Here is an 18,776-nt window from a genome sequence, read left to right on the forward strand (position 1 = left end):
TTTGATCATCAGTGCCAATATCTCTTTCTTATCCAGTTCATTTCACAACAGACTGGGGAGAGATTAATCATTCTTTGTCTGGCCCATAAAATCTGAACTCCCAGCCACTGCCATAACAGCCAACGGTGGTTACTGCTGAGCCTCAATCCCAAGCACACCGTACTCGGCACCATGACCCAGAAGAATATATGGTACGAAGGGATTGCCTTCCCTTTCGTGGGTTTCAACCCAGAACTCATGAGGAAAGCATACGAGGAGTTTGTGGTCAATGAAGAAGATGTATTAACAGTGACCTTCCCGAAATCAGGTAAGAAAACAGGGTCATGAAAGGGCGGTGCTTGTTCCTTGTTCCTTCAGGAAACAAAGGGTGTACCCCCACAAAGGCACATGTGATGCTCTGGGGGTAGGGGCGAATCCATGCCTCCCATCATTTACATTCACAGAGAGGAATGAGCCAGGCAACAATGCAGTAAGATCAGTGTCCAAGGGAGGTCATTTCAAGTATCGGAGGGACCCACAGGAGTAAATCTTAAGGCAGATTCAAGTGTTTGAATGGGGGCTGGGATTGGAGAAGACCAGTGAAATCCTAACAGAAGAAGCAGCATCTATGTTGACATGACAAGAATGAATGTGAAATTGGTCAAGAGGGATATCTTCAGGTATAAATTCCTTAACGTATTTGAGAAAAAAGCTTGGAAAATTCAAAGACCTAAAAGGATGTGGGTGATGCTTCTACGGGAGTGGGGCTAGGGACTAGGAGTATTAAGGCCAGAGACCCTGGGAGGGATGTGGCCCTGAAAGGACAAGGGTGATGGGAACATATCCAAAGGGTTTCAACAAATAGCCAAAGAGTGGAAACAACCCATTGACAGGTTAGTGGATAAACCAAAGGGCAGAGGCAACCGACTGATGGGTTAGTGGCTAAAACAAAGGTAATCTGTAGGTGGAATGCAATATTACTCCGCTTTGGAAAAGGGGACTTCTGACATGGGTTACCACATGGGTGACCCCTGAGAACATGATGCTAAAGGAAATGAGCCAGTCACAACCAGACTGATACTATATGATTACACTTACATGAGGTACCCAGAGAAGCCAGAGTAATGGAGACAGAAAGTAGAGTGGGGGCTGCCAGGGACTAGGAAGAGAGGTTTTGCTCCACCGGTCCAGAGTTTGAGTTTTGTACAGTGAGATTGTGGAGATGGGTAAACAACAATGGGAACATCCATAACAAGGCTGACCTTGACCTAAAAGTGGTCACAATGGCAAAGTTTAGGGGAGTTTAATCACTACATTTTTTTTAAAGGATTGAAGCAAGGAATGGCTAGAGCATAATTTCACAACATTTGCTCCACCCACTCAGTGTTCAGGAAATTTGGGGCCGGCGCTGTGGCATAACGGGTAAAGCCACGGCCTGCAGTGCCAGCATCCCATATGGGCACCGATTTGCGTCCTGGCTGCTCCACTTCCAATCCAGCTCCCTGCTAATGCGCCTGAGACAGCAATGGAAAATGGCTCAAGTGCTTGGGCCCCTGCACCCACAGGGGAGACCCAGAAGAGGCTACCAGCTCCCAGCTTTGGCCTAACCCATCTCTGGCCATTGCAGCCACTTGGGGAGTGAACCAGCAAAAGGACAATCTCTCTGTGTCTCCTGGTCTCTCTCTGTTAATTCTGCCTTTCAAATAAATAAATCTTAAGAAAAAAAATAAATTTAAGGGGATTGTTGAAGGAGTATATTGATGTAACCTTTGCACCATAAATACATATTTCTTTTTTTAAGATACTTTATTTACTTATTTATTTATTTGACAGAGTTACACAGAGAGAAGCTGATGCAGAGAGAGAGAGAGGTCTTCCATCCACTATTTCACTCCCCCATTGGACACAAGAGCCAGAGAGCCAAGTGGAGCAGCCGGGACTTGAACTGGCACCCATATGAGATGTCAGCACTGCAGGTGGTAGCTTTACCCACTACATCACATTTGTGTGTCCTAAAATGTGTATAATTGTTATTTGAGAATTTAAAAATAACAATAATAAGGTTACCTTAAAATTATAAGTAAGGGGGCCAGCGCTGTGGCACAGTGGGTTAAAGCCCCAGTCTGCAGTGCTAGCATCCCATATGGGCACTGGTCCAAGACCCGGCTGCTCCACTTCGGATCCAGCTCTCTGCTATGGCCTAGGAAAGCAATAGATGACACAAGTCTTTGGGCCGCTGCACTCAGATGGGAGACCCAGATGAAGCTCCTGGCTCCTGGCTTAGGATCGGCACAGCTTCAACTATTGCGGCCATCTGGAGAGTGAGCCAACGGATGGAAGACCTCTCTCTCTCTCTCTCTTTCTGCCTCTGCCACTCTGTAACTCAGCCTTTCAAATAAATAAAATAAATCTTTATTTATTTATTTATTTTTGACAGGCGGAGTTAGACAGTGAGAGAGAAACAGAGAGAAAGGTCTTCCTTCTGTTGGTTCACCCCCCAAATGGCTGCAACAGGCTGGCATGCTGTGCCGATCCGAAGCCAGGAGCCAGGTGCTTCCTCCTGGTCTCCCATGTGGGTGCAGGGCCCAAGGGCTTGGGCCATCCTCCACTGCCTTACCAGGCCACAGCAGAGAGCTGGACTGGAAGAGAAGCAACCGGGACAGAACCGGCGCCCCAACCAGAACTAGAACACAGAGTACTGGCGCCGCAGGCAGAGGATTAGCCTAGTGAGCTGCGGTGCCGGCCAAATAAATATATCTTTTAAAAAAAAGTTCACAGGAAATGAAATTAAAAGAGAAGTTTATGTCAGTGCAAACAAAGTTGACAGCCACGCTTAATTTTTTTTATAACATGCATTGTAATATCCCTTGCGGATTTAACATATGTATGAAGATCATTTTCTTTTGTATCAATGGGACACATGCAAAGTTCCAAGCATGCTACACAAACAATAAATTTAGAATTTTCATACAGATACATATATAAAACATGCCATAATTTTTTTAGATTTATTTTATTTGAAAAGTAGAGTGAAAGAGAGAAGGAGCAGCAGAGAGTTTTCATCCACTGGTTCACTCCCCAAATGGCCACACAGCTGGGACTGGGCCAGGAAGAAGCTAGGAGCCTGCAGCTCCATCCAGGTCTCCCACTTGGATGTCAGGGACAGTGGCGAGCATCACTCCTAACACTTGGAGTTTGTCTCTCACTGCTTTTTTTTTTTTTAAGACTTATTTTATTTATTTGAAAGAGTTACAAAGAGAAGTAGAGACAGAGAGGTCTTTCATCTGCTGGTTCACTCCCCAATTGGCCACAACGGCCAGAGCTGCACCGATCAGGAGCCAGGTGCTTCTTCCAGGTCTCCCACATGGGTGCAGGGGCCCAAAGACTTGGGCCATCCTCCACTGCTTTCCCAGGCCACAGCAGAGAGCTGGATCGGAAGAGGAGCAGCCGGGACTAGAACTAGCCCCCATGTGGGATGCCAGTGCTTCAGACCAGGGCTTTAACCTGCTGTGCTGTGCACTCTTTTTGTGCCACATTTACTTGGGGCTGTATCAGCTTTCTGGCTTGATTGTTCATTCTGTAGTCTGCTAACCCTAAGAGTACTAAGTCTACCTAGAAAGCACAGAAGTGGGAAGAGAAAAAGTGTGAGGTGGGCATTTGACCCAACAATTTGACAACATTTGACCCCTGCTTGGGGTGTCTACATGCCATATCAGAGAGCCTTCTTAGAGTACCAGTTCTCGACTCCAGCTTCCTATTGATGCATGTCCTGGGAGACAGCAGTGATGGCTCAAATACCTGGGTCCCAGTCACCCCCATGGGAGACCTGGACTGAGTTCCTGGCTCTTGGGCATTTGGGGTGTGAACCAGGCAGATGAGAGGACCTTCTTTCTGTCTTCCTCTCAAAGTAGTCAATTAGATTTCTAGTGAAAAGTGAGAGACACTGCACAGGAAAATCCAGAGAAGCAAATTAAGAACAATGGGCCCGTGGGGTCGGCGCTATGGTGTAGCGGATAAAGGCACCGCCTGCAGTGCTGGCATCCCATATGGGTGCAGGTTCAAGTCCCGGCTGCTCCACTTCTGATCCAGCTCTCTGCTATGGCCTGGGAAAGCAGTGGAAGATGGCCCAAGTCCTTGGGCCCCTGCACCCACGTGGGAAGACCCAGAGGAAGCTCCTGGCTCCTGGCTTCGGATCAGTGTGGCTCCAGCCATTTTGGCTGGTTGGGGAGTGAACCAGTGGATGGAAGACCTCTCTCTCTCTCTCTCTCTCTCTCTCTCTCTCTCTCTCTCTGCCTCCCCCTCTCTGTGTGTGTAACTCTGACTTTTGAATAAATAGAATAAATCTTAAAAAAAGGGGGGGGGGCCCTGATACCACAAGGGTTGTGAGAGGGTGTGGCAGGGAGGGTGAGCAACAGCCCCTGTTAAGGATGAAGTCAGAGGTTGAATCAGACAAGCAGCTGGGTATGGTGACCTGAAGGTCTTCAGTGAATTTAGCAAGTGATAAAAAAGTAGTGAAGTGGGGTCGAAGTCTGTTTGAACGCAAGCAATAAACCTGAAACTCAGTCAACTAGACTACATCAAACTTTCCATGTCTCTACATCAAATGGGTGGAAAGGCAACCTACAGAATGGGAGAAGATACTTGGAAGACTGTATCTAAAGAATCCCTGCCAGTCAACAGCAGAATAACCCAATCTAAAAATGGGCAAAGGTGGGGTACGCGTTTGGTGCGGCAGATGAAGCTGCCATGTGAGAGGCCCTCATCCCATATCCGAGGGCCTGGGTTTGAGCCCTGCCTCTGCCTCCGGTCCAGCTTTCTGCCATATGCACTCTGGGAGGCAGCAGGAGATGGCTCAAGTACTGGGCTGCCTGCTACCCACGAGAGAGACCTGGATGGAGCTCCTGGCTCCTGGCTTTGGCCTAGCCCAGCCCCAGCTATTGTGGGCATTTGAGGAGCGAATCAGCAGATGGGCAGTCTCTCTTTCCTCTGTCTCTCCCTGTCTTTCTGACACTCTGCCTCTCAAATAAATAATTTTTTTAAATTGGACGAAAGGTCGGCGCCGCGGCTCATTAGGCTAATCCTCCGCCTTGCGGTGCCGGCACACCGGGTTCTAGTCCCGGTCGGGGCACCAGATTCTGTCCTGGTTGCCCCTCTTCCAGGCCAGCTCTCTGCTGTGGCCAGGGAGTGCAGTGGAGGATGGCCCAGGTGCTTGGGCCCTGCACCCCATGGGAGACCAGGATAAGTACCTGCCTCCTGCCATCGGATCAGTGCGGTGTGCCGGCCGCAGCGCGCCGGCCGTGGCAGCCATTGGAGGGTGAACCAATGGCAAAGGAAGACCTTTCTCTCTGTCTCTCTCTCACTGTCCACTCTGCCTGTCAAAAAAAAAAAAAAATGGACGAAAGACCTGAATAGACTTTTCTCCAAAGAAAATATCAAAAATGCCAACAGGTACATAAGATGCTCAACAACATCACTAATCATTAGAAAACCATGAAATAGCAAGTGTTGGCTAGAATGTGGACAAATCAGAGCCATTGTGCACTGTTGGTGGGAGTATAAAAGGGCGCAGCCCTACTTGAAGTTCCTCAAAAAACTAAACAGAATGACCACGTGGCTCAGCAGCAGTACATATGGGCACACAGCCAAAAACCCTAACACCAGTCTTTCTTTCTTTTCTTTTTTTTTCTTTTTTCTTTATTTATTTTTGACAGGCAGAGTTAGACAGTGAGAGAGAGGCAGAGAGAAAGGTCTTCCTTTTTCCGTCAGTTCACTCCCCAAATAGCCACTACTGCCAGCGCAGTGCTGATCCGAAGCCAGGAGCCAGGAGCTTTCTCCTGGTCTCCCATGGGGTGCAGGGCCCAAGGACTTGGGCCATCCTCCACTGCACTCCCTGGCCACAGCAGAGAGCTGGACTGGAAGAGGAGCAACCGGGACAGAATCCAGTGCCCCGACTGGGACTACAACCCGGGGTGGCGGCGCCACAGGCAGATTAGCCTAGTGAGCCGCAGCGCTGGTGACAGCGGTCTTTCATAGCAGCATGATTCACAAAAGTCAAAAAGTAGGAGCAACCCGGATGTCCATTTACAAATAAATGGGTAAAGAAAACGTGATAATATGTTGCAATGGAATGTTATTCAATTCTGGCACAAGCTACAACAGATGCACCCCAAAGACTGTATGCTAAATGAAAGAAATGAGTTGCAGAAAGGTTTAATGCTTGATGATTTTGTCTCATGTAAGGTATCAAGTTCATGGAAACAGGATAGTTGCCAGGGGCTGGGAGGAGGAGCAGATCGGGGTGGTTTGCTGGGTGCAGAGTTTTGGTGTTGGAAGAAAAGACATTCTGGAGATTGGTTGAGCAACAGTGGAAGAACAGAATGTATTCATGGGGCCTGCGCTGTGGCGCAGTGGGTGGACGCCCTGGCCTGAAGCGTGGGCATGCCATATGGGTGCCAGTTCTAGTCCCGTCTGCTCCTCTTCCAATCCAGATCTCTGCTGTGGCCTAGGAAAGCAGTGGAGGATGGCCCAAGTCCTTGGGCCCCTGAACCCACGTGGGAGACCCAGAGGAAACTCCTGGCTCCTGGCTTCAAATCGGGGCAGCTCCGGCCATTGTGGCCAAATGGGGAGTGAACCAGCAGATGGAAGACCTCTCTCTCTCTCTCTCTCTCTCTCTCTCTCTCTCTCTCTCTGCCTCTCCTCTCTCTGTGTAATTCTGACTTTCAAATAAATAAGTCTTAAAAAAAAAAAAGAATGTACTCAACACTACTAGAACTGTGTCCTTAAAAATGGTTGAAAGCATACATTTTACAGCATGTGTACTTTTACAAGTCAGTGTGAGAGTGGGCATGTGGCCCAGTGGGTAAAGCTGCTGCCTGCAGCACAGACCTCCCATATGGGTGTCGGTTCAGATCCCAGCTACTCCACTTCTGAACCAGCTTCCAGCTAATGCACCTGGCAAAGCAGCCAAGAATGGTCCAAGTGCTTGGGCTCCTGCACCCACGTGGGAGTCCTGGGTGAAGCTCCTGACTCCTGGCTTCAGTCTGGCCTGGCCTTAACTGTTGTAGCCACCTGGAGCATAAACCAGCAGATAGAAGATTCTCTCTAAATAAATAAATAAATTTTGTTTTAAAGATTTACTTATTTTATTTGAAAGTTAGAGTTACACAGAGAGAGAAGAAGAGGTAGAGACAGAGAGAGAGGTCTTCCATCCACTGGTTCACTCCCCAATTGGCTGCAATGGCAGGAGCTGCGCCAATCCAAAGCCAGGAGCCAGGAGCTTCTTCCAGGTCTCCCACACGGGTGCAGGGGCCCAAGGACTTGGTTCATCTTCCACTGCTTTCCCAGGCCAGAGCAGAGAGCTGGATCGGAAGTGGAGCAGCCGGAACTAGAACCGGTGCCCATCTGGGATGCTGGCACTGCAGGCGGTAGCCTTACACGCTATGCCACAGCTCTGGCCCCATAAATATCTCTTAAAAAATTTTTTTGAATCAGTGTGAGATGAGTGACCATCATTTTCCTTTCTTTATCCAGGAACGAACTGGTTGATCGAGATTCTCTGCCTGATCCGCTCCAAGGGCGATGCCACACAGATCCAGTCTGTGCCCATCTGGGTCCGCTCCCCCTGGGTGGAGACTGTTTCTGGGTATGAAGACCTTAAGACAATGGAGAGCCCACGCCTCATCAGCACCCACCTCCCCATCCACATCTTCCCCAAGTCTATCCACACGACCAAAGCCAAGGTCAGTGCCTGTGGGTCGAGACAGCTTTGATCAACGCTTTCATGCTTCTAACACTCCTAGAAGTCATCTGGAGTCTTGTTGAAATGCCTTCCCATTTGGGAGGCCTGAGGCGAAGGCCTGAGATTCTGCAGTCGGTGGGGCTGGTGTGACTGCTCCACAGAGCACATTTGAGTATGGGGGGCAGAGGGAGGGGTAGACCATCATGTGGCTTTTCCCAGCCAGACCCGAGGGGTGGCATGAGATGATGATACCAGAATCTTAGGAAATCTCATGTTAAGCCCAGTCAGAATTTGTAGCTCTTTTTCTTTAAAGATTTATTTATTTTACTTGAAAGTCACAGTTACACAGAGAGAAGAGAGGCAGAGAGAGAGAGGTCGCCCAACTGCTGGTCCACTCCCCAGATGTCTGCAAGAGCCGGAGCTCTGCCGATCCAAAGCCAGGAGCCAGGAGCTTCTTCCAGGTCTCCCACGCAGGTGCAGGGGCCCAAGGACTTGGGCCATCTTCTACTGCTTTCCCAGGCCACAGCAGAGAGCTGTATCAGAAGTGGAGCAGCTGAGTCTTGAACCAGTGCCCATATGGGATGCTGGCACCACAGGCGGCAGCTTTACTCTATGCCACAGCACCGGCCCCTGTAGCTGAGTTATATGTTAGCTAACCACCCTTTTAGTGTTCAAAGAAAATAATTATCTGGCTTTAATTTAATAAATGCCTCCTGCCACTTAGGGGAAGGCGCCACATTCTGAGTTGTCCACACAGTGAGGAAGCAGCCCATTCATGAATCAATACGCAAGTCCAGTGTGATGGCTCTGATGTCCTAGCTGTTGTTTCCAGCTACCATGTCTTACTATTCACAATAGCCATCCATTGATGATTGCCGTACAGATCTCCTACAAGGGAGGAAGGACCACGGGCACCCCAGAATCATCTTGTCTCAGTGAATTGCTTGTTTTATGCTTAAACTCTATGAGAAATGTAGCATAATACGCTCCTCTCTTGGAAATCTCCCAGCATGCAGCAACACACGTTGTTACGATGCACCCGCTTGTGCACACCTTGTGGGTGTTCGGTAAATCCCTGGCTGGAAACTGAGGCCTAAGGAGATGAGGCATAAGGATAATGCCACAGAGACTCAGGGCTGAATCCGGAGTAGAACTCGGATGTCCAAGCCCCAAGCGAGCGTGCCTGTGCGCATGCGTGTGCGTGTGCACGTGCACGCTAACCTTCAGTGTGTACTACCGGGTAACCAGCACCCAGATCCAGAGTTCCTGCATGCCCCTGCTTGCTCCAGGCTCACCCAGTGAGGTACACAGTGCCCTCCTGACTTGCAGCTGTCGAGGAGTTGTCCTTGTCCTTGAACTTCACGAACATGGACTCTGCGGCAAGAACTCTTAAGTGCCCGCTCCCATCCCCCAGCGCGACGACTCAGGTTCTCCCCTGCTTTCGGTGTATGTGTGGACGTACCTTGCTGCGTACCTACCCGTATGTAGAAGTTGTGAATCCTTTCTCCTGTTCACTACCTTTAAACCATGGAACTCAAGCACAATGGCACTCGCCTTTCAAAGCTTTCCAGTCTCTTCCTATTGTGAGTTAATCATAATGTCACCAAAGGAATGGGCAGTGTTTCCGTTCCCATTTTTCCCATTGTTATCTACTATAGGCATAATTGAGATTTTATTTTTGGTTCATGAATGCTGTAATTAGTGTATTAAAAGAATAAATAAGGGCTGGCGCAGTGGCGTAGCGGGTAAAGCTGCCACCTGCAGTGCCGGCATCCCATGAGCGCCAGTTCTAGTCCCAGCTGCTCCTCTTCTGATCCAGCTCTCTGCTGTGGCCTGAGAAAGCAGTAGAAGATGGCCCAAGTCCTTGGGCCCCTGCACCCGCGTGGGAGACCCAGAAGAAGCTCCTGGCTCCCAGCTTCAGATCAGCGCAGCTCCAGCCATTGCAGCCAACTGGAAAGTGAACCAGTGGATGGAAGACCTCTCTCTCTCTCTCTCTCTCTCTCTCTCTCTCTCTGTGTGTGTGTGTAACTCTGACTTTCAAATAAATAAAATCTTAAAACAAAAAATAATAAATAGGAATTATATAGGGATTCACTTTTTCTCCATTTCTGTGACGATCAAGAAAGATGGAAAATGGCTACATTGATTATTTTTTTTTCCTTCTTCCATCTTTCCATTCAAGGTGATTTATCTCATGAGAAATCCCAGAGATGTTCTCGTGTCTGGTTATTATTTCTGGAATTACGTGAAATTTGTGGAGAACACAAAGTCGCTGCAAGAGTATTTCGAGTTGTTCCTCGATGGGAATGGTGAGTACATTGTAAGACATGGCTGCGAGATTCTCAGAGTCCTTTATCCGACACGCTCCCTACATCTCTTACCTGTCACCAGCATGTCTCCCTGGAACCCAAACCCGCTAGGCCCACCTCCTCCCCTACCAACAGCAGAGCTCCAGGTAGCCCTGGGCCCGCCCCACCCGTCATCCACCACCCCCAGCTACTTCCGGAGCCCTTGCAGTCCCCAGGGCTGACACGGACCCCTCATCTCCCCCTCTCCTAGTTGGTGACACTCTCTGCAAGTCAGCCTTCTGTTGCCTTCCCAGACAGCACGGTCCTCACCTCCCATCATTTTTATTTTTCAGTTACCCATCTCCCTCTTTTCCCCTGCCTGGATCTGGGCCCTCGACACTTCGCATTCTGCAGGTTACCTGGGCTATTCCAGCTCCCTTCAATTTTGCCACTGCTCTCAAAACTGCATGAGGAGGCCCAGGCCTCAGGTGGGAGTCACCTCCCGCGCTGCAGCGGCCCTCGGCCGTCCCTCTGTGCCCTGCAGAACGCAGCGGCCCTCCCTGGCTCCGTCCTGTCTCCTTTCATACTCCCCAGCTCCCATCACCAGCAGCCGTCTTCTCCCATTTGTTCATTCCACGTGTCTCCCCTCTAAAATGTAAGCTCTCAAGTGATTCGTTGTTGGATGCCGGTGGAAGAATGGCCCTTGCCGCCTGGCCAGCCTCCAGCCCGCCTCTCTGGAGCACTAAATGTCCATTTGCCACCACAGCCATGGGTGCATGATGACCTGGAGCCGCCGCTTCTTCTCACCTGCATTGACAGAGGGGACTGGTCACTGGGGTCCACACCTGCGTCTCACTGGCCTCAGAGCTGTGCGGCGACCCTCGGTCGTCCGTGGCATGGCTCATTTTCTCTTCACAGCAGTCTGTGAGACCTTGGGCGCCCACTCCTTGGGAGACCTGGATGAATTCCTAGCTCCTGGCTGCAACCTGGCCATTGTGGCCATTGGGGAGTGAGCCATTGGAGGGAAGATCTCTCTGTCTCACCCTCCCAGCTGCACTCTCCAGTCCTATCCCCTGCTTTGTTCCCAGTCATTCTTTCAGGAAAGGGAGCCACAAGTGGGAGACGGGACGGGAAGAGAGTGCCGCCCTGCCCCCCGACTCAGTGCTGAAGGTGGTCTTGTCATGTGGGGTGTGAGCAGCCTGCACTGTGCTTCAGCGCTCCCAGGAATCTTGGGGAGTCCAGGCCACTGTCGTGGGTGCTGGTGACGCTTCCTGGAAACCTCACCGCCACCCCCGAATACCCTCCAAGTTACTCACAGGCTCCTCTCTTTCATACCCAATCCACAACCAACCACGTGAAGTCTTTAGTTTTCATCATTTAAGCAACAAAGAAGCAGAGACAGAGGTCTCGCATCTGCTGGTTCACTCCCCCAAGTCTCCACAAAGGCCAAGGGGCCAGAAGCCAGAAGCCTGGAATTCAAGCTGGGTCTCCCCCATGGGTGGCAGGACCGAGTCATTCCATTACTGCTGCCTCCGGTGGTCTGCATTAGCAAGAAACTGGAATTGGAAGCAAAGCCGGAAATTAAAGCTAGGTGCTCCGATGTGGGACAGGAGCATCTCAACCACTAGGCTGAACGCTCACCCCCTAGAACTTTTATTGCCACCCATACCAATGAACTGAGGCGTCTACAGCCCTGCAGCGGGGTCACTGGAACCCCTTCCCCATACAATAATTCAAACTCCAGGGCCAGCTTTGTGACACGGTGGGTTAACCTGCCACCTGCGACACTGGCAACCCACATGAGCACTGCTTTGAGTCTTTGCTGCTCCACTTCTGATCCAGCTCCCTGTGCTGGAAAAGCAGCAAAAGATGGCCCAAGTACTTGGGCCCCAGCCAGGATGAAGTTCCAGGCTCCTGGCTTCAACCTGGCTCATCCCAATCATTGAGGCCACTGGGGGAGTGAACCAGCAGATGGAAGATGGATCTCTCTCTCTCTCTCTCTCTCTGCCTTTCAAATAAATAAATCTTAAAAAAAAAAAAAAAGGAATGTAAGTTCCACCCTTGGACATAGGCAGCAGGGGTCCCCACACAGGACCCTGGGCCTTGGAGCACAGCTTCGGGTCACATGTGACAGCAAGGCCTTAAGGGTTCTTTCTCTGAACACAGAGTGAGACGTCTGTAAGGACAAGGACACACACTCAGAGAAACATGAATCCCAATAGAGCCGGCACCGTGGCTCAATAGGCTCATCCTCCACCTAGCGGCGCTGGCACACCGGGTTCTAGTCCCAGTCAGGGTGCCGGATTCTTTCCCAGTTGCCCCTCTTCCAGGCCAGCTCTCTGCTGTGGCCCGGGAAGGCAGTGGAGGATGGCCCAAGTGCTTGGGCCCTGCACCCCATGGGAGACCAGGAGAAGCACCTGGCTCCTGCCTTCGGATCAGCGCGGTGCACCGGCCACAGTGCGCTAGCCGTGGTGGCCACTGGAGGGTGAACCAACGGCAAAAGGAAGACCTTTCTCTCTGTCTCTCTCTCTCTCTCACTATCCACTCTGCCTGTCAAAAAAAAAAAAAAAAGAATCCCAATAGACCTGAACTGGGAATGGCCCATTCCATTTTTTTTAAATAATTCATTAATTTTCATGGGAAAATGGCTTTTCATTGATAAAAGTGTACACACTGCTTTTGTACAACATGTTTTGAAATATGTACACATCATGGAATGGCTGTATTAACTAACATAGGCATTACTGCACGAACTTACCATATTTTGTGGTAAGAACACTTAAAATCTTCTCCCTTGACAATTTTCAAGAATACAATACATGAGTTATTAACTATAGTCATCTTGGTGTAAAGACTCCTGAACTTATTCCTCCTAACTGAAATTTTATATCGCTAGACTAATGTCCCCTCCGGCTGCCTCCCCATCCCCAGTCCCTGGTCACCACCCACCATTCTATCTCCTCTTCTTTGAAGTCAGCTGTTTCAGATTCCACATGTAAGTGAAATCATGCAGTATTTGTAGATCTGTGCCTGGCTTATTTCACTCAATGTAAAGTTCTCTAGGTGCGCCCACGTGTCCTAAGCAACAGGGTTTCCTTCTTTTCAAGGGTGAATAAGATGCCATTGCCAAAGGGATGTGATCCACTCTGTCCTTACCCAGTCGTCCCTTGACGGACATCTGCCATCTGCGTTTCCGTTATCATAACAGCACTACTCACAACAGCCAAGATAAGGAATCAACCGAAGGGTCCATCAGATAAATGAACAAAAAAGTGTGTCTCCCTCTCTGTCTTCCTCCCTCTCCCCCCCACACACACTGGAATATTATTCAGCCTTTAAAAAGAAAGAAATCCTATCATTTGCAACAACACGGATGTATGTTGAGGACAGTTTGCAAAGTGAAATAAGCCAGAAAGACAAACCCTGCGTGATCTCGCTCATATGTGGTGTCTAAAAATGTTGAGTGTGTACAGGAATACTGTTGAATGAGGGAAATATTATTAACTATCTTGTAGCACTGTAGGCTAATGGTGGTAGACAGCAATTAACTGAACATATCAAAATAGCTAGCAGAGAGGATCTTAGACGTTCCGAACACAAAGAAATAATAAATATCTGAAGTGATAGATTTGCCAGCTTCCACAATCAATCATTACACAGCATATACGGAAATATCACACTGTCACCCATAAAAACGTATAATTCCTATGTGTCAATTAAAGATATTTTTAGGGTTGAACTTGTCGCTCCCCGTCTTCATGGAGGAACGACACAGGACCCTGCGCTGTTCTTTTGTCTGCTCGGCCCTCCCCAGGTTTGCTGCTGGTTCTTCCCGGGTTGGCTACCGACCCTTCCACCTCCGTGGAAGGGCGGTTCCCCCTGCCACCTTCCCCACTTCCGCGGGGGAGCGGCACACTGCTGGCCGGCTCTCTCGGGGGCTGCACAGGTGTTCCTTCAGATAGATGTTCCCCTTAGATGTTCCTGGTGCATGTTGTCTCTCTCCTCCTTTATAGTCCTCTTCCACCAATCCCAACTCTGCTACCCACACGCCGAGTACGCTGCTCTCCTCCAATCAGGAATAAGTCCTACAGTTTATTGGTTGAACTGGAGGCAGCTGTGTAGAAGCTGTTTCTCCCTTCTCAGCGCCATATTGTGGGAGAGCAGATGCATAGAATAAGTCTTAATTCCAGTAACTTAGTCTAGTCCGAGTTGCTCCCCACAGAACTCATCGAAGAAGAGTAGAATAGAGGCTGATGGGGATAGAGAGGTGGTAGGGTGGGGGGCTGTTGGCCAGAGGACCCCATGTTTCTATTGCAGACAGGACAAATAGATTCTGGAGATCTTCCCAGACGGTGGTTGATAATAACATACCAAATGCTTGAAAATTGCCTCAAGAGTAAACCTTACATGTTCTCGACACCACGAAAGCAAGACCACAAGCTGCTGGGTGTGTTCATTAGCTTTATGTTATCGTTTCTCAAGGGCCTCGTGTATCAAAACATCATGCCGTGCGTGTCTGTAAACACAGACATGGTGCAATGTGTCAGTTGCACCTTAATGCAGCTCGCACGAGTGTGTCACCTGTCACTCTTGCTGCCCGCAGTGGTGTTCGGCTCCTGGTTTGATCACGTTCATGGCTGGCTGTCCCTGAGAGACCAGAAGAACTTCCTGTTACTGAGCTATGAAGAGCTGAAGCAGGTAGCTGCCATCCCCACCTCCCACCGTCAGCACACACCCTCCCCCACCCTTTCTGCCACTGCTGCTAACTTCCCTCCATCCTGCCTTCTCAGAGTTCTCCCGGAACCTCTCCTTGCTGCATCCTGATCGTGCCTAGAGGCCTTTCTTTGAGCCTCCTTGGAAGCCCCCGGCTGTTTGACTGTGAGGGTGCCCCAGACGTAGCAGTCCCTGGGGAAACGCAGGCCTGATGCCCACATCTCTTCGGCCTTCCCTCTTCTCCCCACCGCTTGCAGCCAACTCAATCTCTCTTGCTTCTGCATGCTGCTCCTCTCTTCTCCCTCTCCTCCTCTCCTGGCCACTGTGCACTTTGTCATCTCCTCTCTGCTCCCTGTAGGATACAAGAAGCACCATCGAGAAGATCTGCCACTTCCTGGGAGAGAAGCTAGAACCGGAGGAAATCAACTTAGTCCTCAAGAACAGCTCCTTCCAGGCCATGAAAGAGAACAAGATGTCCAACTATTCGCTCCTGAGTGAGGTTGACCTGATCCACGAAGGCCATGGTTCATTCATGAGAAAAGGTAAAAGCTGATTTCAGGATTCCGAATGTGTCGGATCCCACAGAGGGCGCACTGGGACTCCCAGCCACGTGCAGTGGTCCAGCTTCACTGCTCACCACCCACATGACGCCTCACGCACTGGGATCTGGGAGTCTCTGCAGGGTCTGGTAGGGACGGCAAGCTCATGGGAGGAATTTGGCCAGGGTTGGTCATTCAGTTTCTCTGGCTTCAGAGTTGGGCGTGGGGGTCTCCATTCTGCAGACAGTAGCCAGGTGAACCGGATGCACCTGCCACACTCACAGGATTGACATGGGAAGGGGTGTGAGGGATTTGGGATGGTCATGTTGGGATTGCTCTGTGTGTAAGTGAGCAAAGAGAACTATCTTGACCCAAAAAACATGAAGCCGTGACTCTGCTTCCTTCTCACATCTACTAGGGTATTTCGGAGGTTGCAATTCTTTATTATATGGACAGAATCTCATATTGAACAGTGTACTACCCTTAGACAAAATGAGCCATGTAATTTACATGGTGCAATGGTCCTCTCAGCCTGTGGGAGGCGCTGTGGTGACCTCCTGTCTGGAAGAACACCTATATTACTGACACCTATGTTACTTGTTTCATTTTGCGCTCTCTCTCTCTCAGCCTTCATTATTCAGACAATCAATTAATGATTTGAATTTGTTACTAAGGAGCCTTTTTCCCCACTTAGTGGCATTTTCCCCAAATCAAAAAAGAAAGTCACACCCCACACTGTGAAAGTGTTTCTCTTTGTCCTGATAATTTAAAAACACCAGTGGGCAGAGTTGTCAGCACTCCTAAGCCTGTGGAATTACTTACTTTCTTGTCAGTGGTGGAGATGATCAGAGAACATTTGGGAGTTGTTAACAGTAAGCCCGTGGTGAGGAAGTCTGACCGATTTGTCGGGCAGAGAAATCGCAGAGAACTCCATGGAGTCCCTGACACGTCAGTGAAGGTGAAGACATAAATATCTTTATAAAAAGAGCCTTTAAAGGAAAGACAGACATGACCCCGCTGGGAGCAGCAGTGAGGAGAGACTCCTGCGTGAACATTCATCTCACCCCGACCCTCGGCCTCCAAAAGGTGCATGAAGACATCTGCGCGCGGCGCCGAAGGCTGCGTGTTTGCAGAATCCTGCAGTCCACACGGAGCTGGGAGCAAAGAGATCCTCTGTGCTTTGAATGACCTTGGACAGGTACCTGGCCTTCGCCCGAGGGCCAGGAAGACTGGGCACCAAGGCCAAGAGGGTTACTCTGGAGCCTTCACACCTGATGGGATTGGCCCTCCTGGGTTTGGAATTGTGCGGGGCCCGTGGGCCCTTTCTTCTCCCCAGTTGGTTCTTATTGGAGTTGGGGTGCCTGTCCCACGCTAACCCCACCATCAGATCTTGGGAGAAGGAGACGTCTGGCTGGCAGCTGGAGGAGAATTCTGCCCCAGAATCAATTAGACGCCGAGCCTCACCCGTTCAGGATGTAAGCGGTACTTAGATGGGATTTTTGCACTTAGAGTTCCTGTAGGGTAAAGAATCCTGAGCTGCTGGGACAGGGTCTGTGAATTTTGCGTGTGGAGTGGAGGGAGGAGGGTGGACTGCTGTGGTCTGATTAGTGTTCCTTCCCCCCGAAACTCCTTACACTGGTGTCCTGACCTCCAGGACCTCAGAATGTAATCATGCTTGGATATAAGGTCTTCTGCTTGTTTATCTTCATCTACTTGAAAGGCAGAGCAGCACAGAGACAGAGATCTTCCATCCACTGGTTCACTCCCCAGATGCCCGCAACAGCCAGGGGTGGGATGGGCCAAGCCAAGGCCAGGAGCCCGGAACTCCATCCTGGTCTCCCACATGGACGGCAGGGACCCATGGACTTGAGTCATCATCCGATACCTCCCGGGATGTATTAGTGGAAGCTGGCTGGAAAGTGGAGTAGGCAGGACTCGAGCCAGGCACTCTAATGAGCTGCCAGGGTTGCGAGCAGCAGCGGAATCCACTGCCCCACAGCGGCCACGCCCGCATGCAGCAGCTCTAAGCGCAGGTGCATAAGTTGGAATCACGGCTATAGGATGGGCCCTAACCCAGTAGGACCGGCGTGGTTGTAAGAGGAAAACTGGGTGTGGCACAGAGAAGAGACCACAGCCATCTGCATGCCTCCATGGCTCCAGAGCAGACCAACCAGCACCTGACCCCGACTCCCAGGCCCCCGGGCTGTGGGATGGAAACAGCCATCTTTTCTGACCCAGCCACTCACGCTGCACCAGGAGCGAAGGGCACGCTGTCCATCCTTAGCTTTCCTTTCACGCACCAGGGTCCGGCTGAGATAAAAGTTCTGTGTGTGCATACGAGACTGGTGTGAGATGCCTCCAGGAACACAGTGCGGCTGCCCAGAGGAGGGAAGCGTGGAAGCCAACACCCCAGAGACCCAAGGGAGCAGACACGGGGACTCTCAGTGCTCCCTCTGGCCTGGGATGAGTCCTCCAAGAGCTGACCACCCTGCACTTTTTTTGTAAGATTTATTTTTATTTATTTGAAAGACAGAGTTACAGAGAGATGTAGAGCCAGAGAGAAAGAGGTCTTCCACCCACTGGTTCACTCCCCAAATGGCCACAACGGCCAGAGCTGAGCTGATCCAAAGCCAGGAGCCAGGAGCTTCTTCCAGGTCTCCCACGTTCCCAGGGAATGCTGAGGATAACCTGTAAAGGGAGAGAGGTCGCAGGCCAGAGGACCAAGTTACAAGCCCAGGACACTAATCCAGGTGAGAAATGACCTTGGCTTGGGTCAAGGTGGTGGAAACAGCAGCTGGATTCCGGATGCATCAGGTTTCCTGGATGGCGCCGTCGCCGCTGGAGAGGGCCCAGGATGGGCTGAAGAAGAAGAGGTAGGAAACCGCTCCCAGGCAGGTAGCGAACAGGTGTGGGCACCCTCCAAGGGGCCCTGGTGGTGCTGCTGTATCAGCGACATTATCCGTGTCCTGTGGGCAGGAGGGGGAGGTTGGCCAGGAGGCAGTGCTGGGGCCTTATGACCAATCTGACCCCACCCCTGTCTCATGTCTTCCAGGCATCTCTGGGGACTGGAAAAATCACTTTACGGTAACCCAAGCTGAAAAATTCGACAAAGTCTTCAAGGAGAAGATGGCAGATCTCCCCCAAGAGCTGTTCCCATGGTAACAACATCCAGAATGTTCTGGACCCTGCCCAGGCCCTGCCGTGTGCCCCCCCCCCATCACTGTGTCTTCGTGCATGACCAAGGGTCCTGGGCACAAAACCTAACCCTTTAACCGCAGCCTTGAATTACCCAGGGGAAGGAGCACACGCTTGTTAAAGATGTACCAGGGTAACAATAATAAACAATAAAAACTACCTGGGTAACCCCCTTTCACTTCCTCACACACACATACTCAGAAAATGCACAGGAAGGGCGCTGACTCAGCGGTTAACTGGCCAGTTGGGACGCCAGCACCGCTTGTCCAGGTGCCTGGTTCAAGTCCCAGCTGGGCACTCTAGGGGGCAGCAGCCGATGGCCCA

General features: G+C 50.5%; 1 protein-coding gene across 1 annotated transcript; it reads left to right on the forward strand.

The window, feature by feature from the left end:
• Positions 1-171: 171 nt before the first annotated feature.
• SULT2A1 (sulfotransferase family 2A member 1) lies at positions 172-18,419 on the forward strand. Its single transcript, NM_001081987.1, has 6 exons — positions 172-307; positions 7,510-7,718; positions 9,900-10,026; positions 14,609-14,703; positions 15,077-15,260; positions 18,310-18,419. Exons 1-6 carry the CDS (start codon positions 172-174, stop codon positions 18,417-18,419), a joined length of 861 nt encoding a protein of 286 aa, NP_001075456.1.
• Positions 18,420-18,776: the final 357 nt, after the last annotated feature.

The sequence above is a fragment of the Oryctolagus cuniculus genome, chromosome 18, assembly GCF_051225735.1.
Source record: "Oryctolagus cuniculus isolate XC-2025 breed Fujian yellow rabbit chromosome 18, ASM5122573v1, whole genome shotgun sequence".
Classification (NCBI taxonomy): domain Eukaryota; kingdom Metazoa; phylum Chordata; class Mammalia; order Lagomorpha; family Leporidae; genus Oryctolagus; species Oryctolagus cuniculus.

Bases quoted from the DNA above. Each gene is read 5' to 3' on its own strand.
- SULT2A1 (NM_001081987.1), top strand. From the start codon at position 172: ATGACCCAGAAGAATATATGGTACGAAGGGATTGCCTTCCCTTTCGTG. The intron at 10,027-14,608 runs GTGAGTACATTG...TGCTGCCCGCAG, and splicing joins GTTGTTCCTCGATGGGAATG to TGGTGTTCGGCTCCTGGTTT. The intron at 14,704-15,076 runs GTAGCTGCCATC...TGCTCCCTGTAG, and splicing joins GCTATGAAGAGCTGAAGCAG to GATACAAGAAGCACCATCGA.